The sequence below is a fragment of the Macrotis lagotis genome, chromosome 4 (assembly GCF_037893015.1).
Source record: "Macrotis lagotis isolate mMagLag1 chromosome 4, bilby.v1.9.chrom.fasta, whole genome shotgun sequence".
NCBI classification, from domain to species: Eukaryota; Metazoa; Chordata; class Mammalia; order Peramelemorphia; family Peramelidae; genus Macrotis; species Macrotis lagotis.
In genome coordinates this window covers 188,218,980-188,229,803 of record NC_133661.1, presented here as the reverse complement: position 1 = coordinate 188,229,803, position 10,824 = coordinate 188,218,980, and the positions used below count along the sequence as shown (strand labels likewise).

At 33.3% G+C, this 10,824-nt stretch overlaps 1 protein-coding gene across 1 annotated transcript; it reads right to left on the bottom strand.

The window, feature by feature from the left end:
- Positions 1 to 7,112: 7,112 nt before the first annotated feature.
- Positions 7,113 to 8,048, bottom strand: LOC141520171 (olfactory receptor 4S2-like). The gene has a single exon (XM_074231985.1). It carries the CDS (start codon positions 8,046 to 8,048, stop codon positions 7,113 to 7,115), a length of 936 nt encoding a protein of 311 aa, XP_074088086.1.
- Between the last annotated feature and the right edge of the window lie 2,776 nt (positions 8,049 to 10,824).

The window sequence follows — 10,824 nt, the reverse complement described above, 5'->3', positions numbered from 1 at the left end:
TGGAACACTATTGTTCTATTAGAAACCAGGAGGGATGGGATTTCAGGGAAACCTGGAGGGATTTGAATGAACTGATGCTGAGTGCGATGAGCAGAACCAGAAAAACACTGTACCCCCTAACAGCAACATGGGAGTGATGTTCCCACCTTGAAGGACTTGCTCATTCCATCAATGCAGCAATCCAGAACAATTTTGGGCTGTCTGCAAAGGAGAGTACTATCTGTATCAAGTTAAGGAGCTGTGGAGTTTGAACAAAGTGCAAGGACTATTCCCTTTAATTTAGAAAAAAAAACAGATAGCTTATTGTCTGATTTTGTTACCTCTTAGACTTCTCTTCTCTTTAAGGATTTGATTTCTCTCTCATCACACCCAATTTGGAACAAGGTACAACATGGAAACAGTAAAGACTGAGAGTGCTTTCTGTGGGGGGGAGGAAGCAAGATTGGGGGAAAAATGTAAAATTCAAATAATATCTTTAATAAAAATAAATTTAAAAAAGAAAGAGAGAAATATGAAGTCCAGAGGAAGTGAGATGTTAATCTAGCACTAATCTATGGCTTTGTCAGACCACACCACAATATTGTGCTTACTTTTGGACATCATATTTTAGAACTGACTCAGGAACCTCAAAAGTCCATGTGTGTGTCCCTACCAGACCTTCACATTCAACAGGAAGAAATCTAAACTCATCATTTCCTGACTTCACCTCCTCTAGCCAGAGTCATTAGGGTTTACAATCAATGTTTTTTTCTGGTTCTGCTTATCTCACTCAGCATCAGTTCATACAAATCCTTCCAGGTTTCCCTGAATTCCCATCCTTCCTGGCTTCTGTTAAAACAACAGTGTTACATGACACACATATACCACAATTTGTTCAGCCATTCCCCAACTGATGGACATTCACTCAGTTTACAATTCTTTGCCACCACAAAAGGGTTGCAAAGAACATTTTTGTACAGGTGATGTTTTAATCCTTTTCCATAATCTCTTCAGGGTATTTACCAAGTAGTGGTATGGCTGGATCCCTTTGGGTGCAATTCCAAACTGCTCTCCAGAATGTTTGAATGAATTCACAGTGTCCCAGATTTTCAACATCCCTTCCAACATTGATCATTTTCCTTTCTGGTCATATTGGCCAGTCTAAAAGGTGTGAGGTGGTACCTCAGAGATGCTTTAATTTGCATTTCTCTAATAAGTAATGATTTAGAGCAATTTTTCATATGACTATGGATCACTTTGATTTCTTCATCTGTAAATTGCCTTTGATGTCCTTTGATCATTTGTCAATTGGGGAATGATATTTTTAAAAAATTTGACTCATTTATCTGTACATTTTAGAAATGAGCCCTTTGTCAGAAATATTAGTGGTAAAAATTGTTTCCCAATTTACTTAACTTCTTTAAATCTTGGTTACAGTGGTTTTTGTCTGTGCAAAATCTTTTTAATTTAATGTAATCCAAATTATCTAGTTTGATTTTAATGATGTTTTCCATCTCTTCCTTGGTCCCAAAGTGCTTCCCTTTCCATGGATCTGATAGGTAAACTATTCCTTGATCTCCTAGCTTGCTTTTAATATTATTTTTTATGTCTAAATCTTGTATCCATTTTGGTCTTATCTTGGTATAGGGAGTGAGCTGTTTGTCTAATCCAAGTTTCTTCCATACTAACTTCCAATTTTCCCAAAACATTTTATCAAAGAGGGAATTTTTGTCCCAGTACCTGAACTCTTTGGGTTTATCAAACAGCAGATTACCATAATCAATTCCTGCTATTGAACCTAGTCTATTCCATTGATTCACCACTGTATTTCTTAGTCAATACCAGACAATTTTGATGACTTATGCTTTATAAAATAATTTTAGATCTGGTAAGGTTAAGCCACCTTCTTTTGCACTTTTTTTCATTTAATTCCTGGAAATTCTTGGCCTTTTATTTCTCCATATAAATTTATGTACAACTTTTTATAACTCATTAAAATATTTTTTTGGAATTTTCAATGGTAGGGCACTAAACAAGTTGTTTAGTTTCGTTAGAATTGTCATTTTTATTATGTTAACTCGACCTAAACACGAGCAGTTGATGTTTGCCCAGTTATTTAAGTCTGATTTTATTTGTGTGAGAAGTGTTTTGTAATTATTTTCAAAAAGATTTGGAGTCTGCCATGGCAGATAAACTCCCAGGTGTTTTAAATTGCCTGAAGTTACAATAAATGGGATTTTTCTTTCTAGCACTTTCTGCTAAATCTTGCTAGTCATATATAGAAATGTTGAGGATTTATGAAGGTTTATTTTATATCCTGTAACTTTGCTAAATTTGCTAATTGTTTCTAGTAGCTTTTTAGATGATGTTTTTGGATTCTTTAGCTATACCATCATTTCATCTGCAAAGAGTGAAAGTTTTGTATCTTCCTTCCGAATTCTAATTCCTTCAATTTATTTTTCTTCTCTTATTACTGAAGCTAACATTTCTAATACAATATTGAATAGTAATGGTGATAATGGGCATCCTTGTTTCACCCCGATCTTATTAGGAATACCTCTAGCCTATCCCCATTGTATATAATGCTTGTTGATGGTTTCTGATAGATAATACTTAATATTCTAAGAAACAATCCATTTATTCCTATACTCTCTATTGTTTTTAGTAGGAATAGGTGCTATATTTTGTCAAAAGTTTTTTCAGCATCTATTGATACAATCATATGATTTCTGATAGGTTTGTTATTGATATAATTAATAATACTATCAATTATCCTAATGTCGAACCAACCCTGCATTCATAAGATAAATCCTACTTGTTTGTAGTGTATTATGCTAGTGATAACTAATTGTAATCATTTTGCTAAGATATTATTTAAGATTTTTGCATCTATATTCATCAGGGAGATAGACCTACAATTTTTTTTTTCTGTTTGAACTCTTCCTGGTTTAGGTATCAGCACCATATTTGTGTCATAGAAAGAGTTAGGGAGAGTTCTGTCTTCATCTGTTTTTCCAGAGAATTTATATAGAATTGGAATCAATGGTTCCTTAAATTTTGGATAGAAATCACTTGTGAATGCATCTGACCCTAGAGACTTTTTTTAGTGAGTTCAATAATGGCTTCTTGAATTTCTTTTTCTGAGGTAGGGTTTTTTAGGTATTTAATTTGCTTTTCATTTAACCTGGAAAACTTATATTTTTGTAAATATTTATCCATTTCACTTAGATTATCAAATTTCTTGGCATAGTGTTGGCCAAAATAATTCTGAATTATTACTTTAATTTCTTCATTGGTGGTGAGTTCAGCTTTTTCATTCATGACACTAACAATTTGGTTTTTTTCTTTTTTTAATCAAATTGACAAGAGGTTTATTAATTTTATTGGTTTTTCATAAAGCCAACTCTTGGTTTTGTATATGAGTTCAATAATTTTCTTGCTTTTCCTTTTTTTTAATTTCTCCTTTAATTTTTAGAATTTCTAATTTGGTATTTAACTGGGGGGTTTTAATTTGTTCTTTAATTTTTTTAGTTGCATATTTAGTTCATTGATTTCCTCTTTCTCCAATTTATTCTTGTAAGCATTTAAAGATATAATATATCCCCTGATAATTACCTTGAGTGAATCTGATAGGTTTTGGTATGTTGTTTCATTATTGTCATTATCTAGGATGAAGTAATTAATTCTTTCTATAATTTTCTGTTTGATCCACTATTTTTCATTTCCAATTGCTTTTGCATCTTTATCTCCTTGGCCCAATATTGCATATGATTTGAATTGCATCATGATCTGAGAAAGATGTATTCACTATTTCTGCCTTTCTGCAATTGATCATTGGGTTTTTATGACCTAGGACATGGTCAGTTTTTGTGGAAGTGCCAGGTACTACAGAAAAAACATACATTCCTTTCTGTCCCCATTCAATTTCCTCCATAAGTCTATCATATCTAAGTTTTCTAACAATCTGTTTACCTACTTAACTAGCTTCTTATTTATTTTATGAATACGTTTATCTAAATCTGAAAGTAGGATGTAGAGGTCTCCCCAGTAGAGTTTTACTGTCTCTGTCTTCCTGTAGCTCTTTCAACTTCTCCTTGAAGTATTTAGATGCTATACCACTGGATGAATACATTTTTAGTATTAAAATTACTTTATTGTCTATGGTGCCTGTTAGGAGGATATAGTTCCTTCCTTATCTCTTTAAATTATATTTATTTTTTGCAGCTGCTTTGTCTGTTATAAGGATCACTAACCCTGCTTTTTTTCACTTTAGTTGGAGCAAAATATATTTTGCCTTTACTCTATTTGTATCTCTCTGCTTCAAGTTATTTTTCTTGTAAGCAGCATATTGTAGGATCACTAATACACTAATGCATTCTTGGGGGAATTGTAAACTGATTCAACCATTCTGGAATTGCACCCAAAGGGCAATAAAATAATGCTTACCTTTTGATCCAGTAATATCACTACTGTTTATATTCAAAAAAAAATTTTAAAGAGGAGAAAACACTCACATGTACCAAAATATTTATAGAAGTTCTTTTTGTCATGGCAAAAGACAAAAAGAGAAAGACAAAAAAATGAAAGAATGCCCTTCCATTAGAAAGTGACTGAGCAAGCTGTGGCATATGAATGTTATCATTTTGTAAGAAATATGAGTATTATTGTTTTGTAAGAAATCCTGAGCAGCCGGACTTCAGGAAAGCCTGGAAAGACAGCAATATTTTGAGATGATCAACTGTAATGTACTTAGATGCTCTCAGCAGTTTAGTGAGCAAGAAAAATTTTAAAAGACTTGTGAAGGAAATTACTGTCCACATTAAGAGAAAAACCTATAGAATCTGAATGCAGATCAAAGCATACTATTTTCACTTTTTAAAACTTGCTCTATTTCTTTCTTTTCTCATGATGTTTTCCCTTTATTTCTGATTCTTCTTTCACAACATGATTAAATGGAAATATATTTAATACGATTGTACATGTACAACCTAGTCAGATTGTTCCCTGCCTTGGTAAGGGGATGGGGGGAGATAAGGGAGTGTAGTAGAAAAAAATGTGGATCTCAAATATTTACAAAAAGATGAATGTTGAAAACTATCTTTGCATGTAATTGGAAAAATAAAATAAAAATTATCCAAAAGAATTAGTATATTCATTCTTTTCAGTTTTGATAATAGTGGATTTTCTTCTATTTTTCAAATCAAATGAATCAATGGACTTTATGTATTTCAATCTTTTTCCATAAAACCAACTCCCAGTTTATTTATTAATTCATTTTTTCACTTGATTCTATTAATCTCACTTAATTGATCCAATCATTTTGAAAATCAATTATGCTCAAAGAGATATTAAACTAATAATCATTGACCTAAAATACCACTACTATGTCTATTTCAAAAGATTATTAGGGGGAAAGGAAAAGATCTATTGGCTACCAAAATCTTTATTTAATTATAATTTTGGATTGAATGAACCTCAAAATGAGAAGTTACTGAGTAACAATGGTAGAGTGATGTTGAAAATATCTACAAGGAATAGTCTGACTCTCCACTTAATTGGGAGGCATGAGTAAAATCTTAATGTAGAGCTTAGAATGATCTAAGGATAGTGAAGGTACCCAAGAACAACAAAAATGGTGTTGTTTGATTTATGGGGCAACATTTTAGATATATTGGGGGGAAATGAAGATCAAAGATGTGATATAAACTTTAATTAGCATGGGTGGAATGGTGATAACTAAGGAAAAAAGAGAAAGTAGATTTTCTCAATTCATATTTTGTTTCAATTTTCTTTGTCAAGAAGAATGACTTTTACAATGGAAATGGCAGAACAAAAACTATTTCTAGCAAGTTGATATCTAAGATAAGAAAAGAGATAATAAAATAACAGCTAGTTACCCTTGATGAATACAAGTAAACTGCCCTCAACAACCACAGTGGATTATTTTTAATACCTTCCTCTATGCAACAAAATTATTTTCCATAATAATTTTGAAATGAAATGAATAATAATAACTAAAAAGAGAGGATTTTTCCAGCAAACTTTGTTTATGTAATCATGTCAATAAAAAAGTAAAATACATGTTACCTTGTGATAAAGAAAAAAAATAAATTTTTATTTCATATGGCAATTTTGGAATAAGAGAAAAATTTATACATAAACATTGTCACAGTAATAAATAATAACATTATAATTTATGGTTTCAAATCTTAATTCATGCAAATTTTTCAGTCACTTCACCAAAATTTATCTTTACCCATTCATGGTCAATAAAAATATGGTAACATCTGTCCATCTCTCCTAGTTAATTTTTGATCAAAGAATATTTTATATTAATTTTAATTCCAAAAATTTCTTTTAACATGAAGCAATAGATATATTAGTAGTTAGAAAAAGTTTTAAACATTAAGAATAAGTTTAGCAGATATTTATAAAATATCACTTCACAAGTGATTTTTAATAAAACTGAAATTTCTATAAGAGGTGCAATTGAGACAACTATTAAGTCATTGATGTAATGTTTTATTTTCATGTTTTCTTTGTTTTGAATCAACTAACATTTTAAAAAAATTCAGTTTCAAAGATATCAATGTTCAATAAAATATTTCATCTATGAATTGAAATTTTAAATTACCAAATAAAAAATGTATACCTGGCACACTTTATTTTAACTGTTTAAAATTTTAAATACAAATAAAAGTTCCACATGGTCACACAGTTTAATTTCTTGTTCATTACAATCACTGTGCTATCACTATTTATTTTGAATCTATTATGTAGAAAAGAGAATATATAGTGTTCCCTTTAGCCTTAAGCTCTCCATCTCTCTGTCAATGATTCATGAATATATCTTTATCTTTGAAACTGAAGAAAAATATAGTTCCCAGGGAGAAAAGAATTCTTGGAGTTTACTGTTTTATTTCTGACTTCTCAAAGGTCTTGTCTATACCCAGTTCTACCTCACAAAACCCCCATCAATAATAGAGTAGAAAAGAAAGTTCTTGGACCACAAAATTTGTTATGAGTATAAATTATTTTCTAGAATTTTTGAACCAATAGACTCACTTCATTATGGAGTAATTTGTCCTCTAAAGGTTCCTAACAGTACTATGTTTCAGTAATTCTACTGTATTTCAACCTTTCTTTTCTTCCCCTAAAACCATGTGACTCCATAACCGTTTCATGGCATTCTTCACATCTTCATTCCTCAGGGTGTAAATGAGGGGGTTCAGCATTGGAGTGATGGTAGTGTAGAACACAGAGACTGCCTTGTCCAATGGGAAGGTAGTAGATGGGCGAAGGTAGATGAAGATGCATGGGACAAAAAATAAGGTTACCACAGTCAAGTGAGAGCCACAGGTGGAAAGTGCTTTCTTCCGGCTCTCTGCAGAATGCTTCCGAAGGCTAAGTAGAATTACTGTGTAAGAGGCTAGTAAAATGAGGAAGCAGCCCAGAGAGATGAGACCACTATTTGCCACCACGAGCAAGTTCACCAATGTAGTATCTGCACAGGCAAGTTTGAGGACAGGATGAACATCACAGAAATAATGATCAATGACTTGAGCATCACAGAAGGGAAGTTGGAAAGTTAGAAAGGTTTGCACAAAGGAGTGTCCCAGGGCACCCAACCAGGACAATAGGGCCAGCACAGCACAGGTATTGGCACTCATGATGGTGGTATAGCGTAGTGGCTGGCAAATGGCAGCATAGCGGTCAAATGCCATTACTGTCAGGACAAAAATCTCAGCACAGCCAAAGAAGTGGAAGGTAAACATCTGAGTTACACAGCCCCAGTAGGATATAGTCTTGCGCTCTGAGATGAAATCTGCAATCATTTTGGGGGCTGTGGCTGATGAATAGGCAATGTCCACAAATGAGAGGTTACTTAGGAAAAAATACATGGGAGTGTGGAGCTTTGACTCAAAGCATACTGTGAGGAGAATGAGCAGATTTCCCACTATAATCACATTATAGAAGAGGAGGAACAGGACAAAGAAGATCAGTTGCATCTTAGGATCCTGAGAAAGCCCCAGGAACACAAACTCAGTAACGTTGTTGGCTACTTCCATGGGTAACAAGGTGGATAAATTCCAGTACCCTGTAGAGATTGATAAGTATCACAGATAACAATGAACATTGTTGGAAACAACCTTAAATTAAACAACACTTTCTAATATAAATGCCTAAATAAAATTGAAAATTTCATGGAAGTTGAACCAATCATAGAGTCAGATTAATATAAAAGAAATATTCTTTTTAACTTCTTAAAATTCAAAGCCATCTAAAAGTAAAAGAGGTAATTTTCAGAGGGATTGGGTCCTCCTTCAATGGGACTCTTCTTTTCTGTAGCATGTCTTTTATTTTCCATCTTGATGAAATGTATTTGCAAAGTGGATAAAGTACTGACTTGGAGTCAGGAAAACCTAAATTCTAATTCTATCTCAGATATTTACTATGCTAGGTACCTCTGTTAGCCTGTTTCCTACTATGCTAAATAGGGATAAATATTACCTATCTCATAGGGTCTCAGGAATGCCAAATGAGAAAATATATGTAAAGCAGTTTGTGAACCCTAAAATCCAATATCCAATATTCAATGTGTAGTTATTATTAACCCTGGCTATTTTAAAGGTCATTCAAAATTCTAAGTGGGGAGAGAGAGAGAGAGAGAGAGAGAGAGAGAGAGAGAGAGAGAGAGAGAGAGATTTGGGGAAATATTGAATAAAAACTAGGAGCCAATCATTTTCAGTCTAATATTCTAGATTTGGTGGTTACTTGGAATCAGGGAAGGAAAGAAAAGGTAGAGGGGAAAAAGTATTTATTAGGTTTTCACTATGGATGAGATAATCTGTTATATGGTAGGCATACCTTCTCTCTCTATCCTCACAACAGACCTGAGTACTTTCATTTTATAGTTGAAGAAACTGAAGAAGACAGAACTTGAATGACTTGCCCAGAGTCACACAGCTAGGAAATGTTTGACATTGAATTCAAACTCTTCTTCCTTACTCCTGGCTCTGCTCTGTTTTTTCACTGAAGATCACTCATCAATTGAGAACCTAGGTTTTCTATTTTTGATTAAGATTTAAGAATTATAGAATGGAAGCTAGAAGGGATCTCAGAGATCATCTAGTACAACACCTTCATTTTACAGTTGAGGAAACTAAGACCCATGGAGGTTGCCCTCATCAGAGTGAAGATTTGAATCTATATCATTTGACTTCAGAGGCTGTATTCCTTTCACCATTCTAGATTGAGAATGGAAATAAATGTTAAAGTACAAAATGTACCCCACATGCAAAAATAAATTAATACATTTTGCATATGTAAAGGTAAGAATATATTTTTCAAATATCATGACAAACTTAAAGAATCAACTTAAAAGTGGCAGAGAAGTGGCTCAGTAGAGAGAGCACCAGCCCTGGAATCAGGAGGATCTGAGTGATAATCTTGTCTCAGATACATACCAGTTATTTGATTCTGGGCAAGTCACTTAATCCCAATTGCCTCAAAACAAATTCAATTTGATTATGAGATGCCAACCAAGAAAACCAAACCAAAAGAATCTGGAAACCCAGAAATCCTCATTTAAAGTAACAGAGATGTAATCCCATGTGGAATTGTGGAGGATAATGGCTCATCATTCACAGGGCTAAGGAATCACTGGGGCCCCAAGAGGAAAAAAAATAGAGGAATAGGAAACAAAAAACATTTTTTTCTTCACTCAGTCAATTCTACTCCTAGGAAAAGACAGGAAAAAAATATGACTAGAAATACTACGGTATGTTCTAGCAACATACCAATCCACTTTTATATATCTTTGGCATTTCATTAAAATTAATCAGTTTGAATGATGCTCAGGACTTCCTCTCTGTGAGCATACCAGAAAATACTAACCTTCCTAAAATTCACACATATGAGAAACAATTTCAAAACACCATAGTCTCTTTTAACTCTCCCTTCCCATTGTCCTAGGAGCCTCTTAGAGCAGACAGTTTCTTTTAGCCTTGATCTCATCTGTATTTCAAGATAACCACTTCAGCTACTAAACCATGACCCATATCTGTGTCAATTCCATCACTTTTTTACTTGTAGGATCTGATAAAAGGACATTTCCTCCTTGAAAGTAATCAGTTGAAAGGAATACATCTATGTCAGACTGCCTTTTATCCTCCAGAGTCTAATTAGCAAGTAAATCACCACCCCCACACACACACTGACTATCCTGCTCTTGCCATTTTGCTGATAAAGAAACTGAGGTAGAGTCAGAGATTAGTAAGAAGTGTTTTCCCTACAATTTCTTCAACTGTAAAATAGAGATAATAGCATCTACTTCACAGGATTGTTGAGAGGATCAAATGAAGTAACATTTCTAAAGCAAATAGATTGTAGCTGCCTAAGGTCTATGGTTTCTATTTGACTAAGTAAATTTGTAGGATGTAATCTAAGGTTGCAAATAAAATATCAAAATGCCAAGAAGACCTGTGTGATTGATAAAATGTAAAAGGAATATGTGCATAACATTACATGAAATATATATACATAATACTTTTTCATGTTTGGAAATATTACTGACATAAGCCTGAGGGCTTTCCTTCCTTTAATACATAAGGCTAAGACCAAAAAGGCTAAAGCTATAGCAACAAATAGTTCCATTAATAAGTTCATGAAAAGTCTAGTACCTTACAGAAGTACAGTAGAATGGTCCTGGAGTAAGCAAGAATTGGTCAAAAGTCTGCAGACTTTCAGGGCAACCCTGGCCAAATCAGTTAGCCTCTTTGTGGTGTCAATAATAACTGCTGGAACCTATTGACTAAAAGGGCAATACAAATTAACATTGTCTAT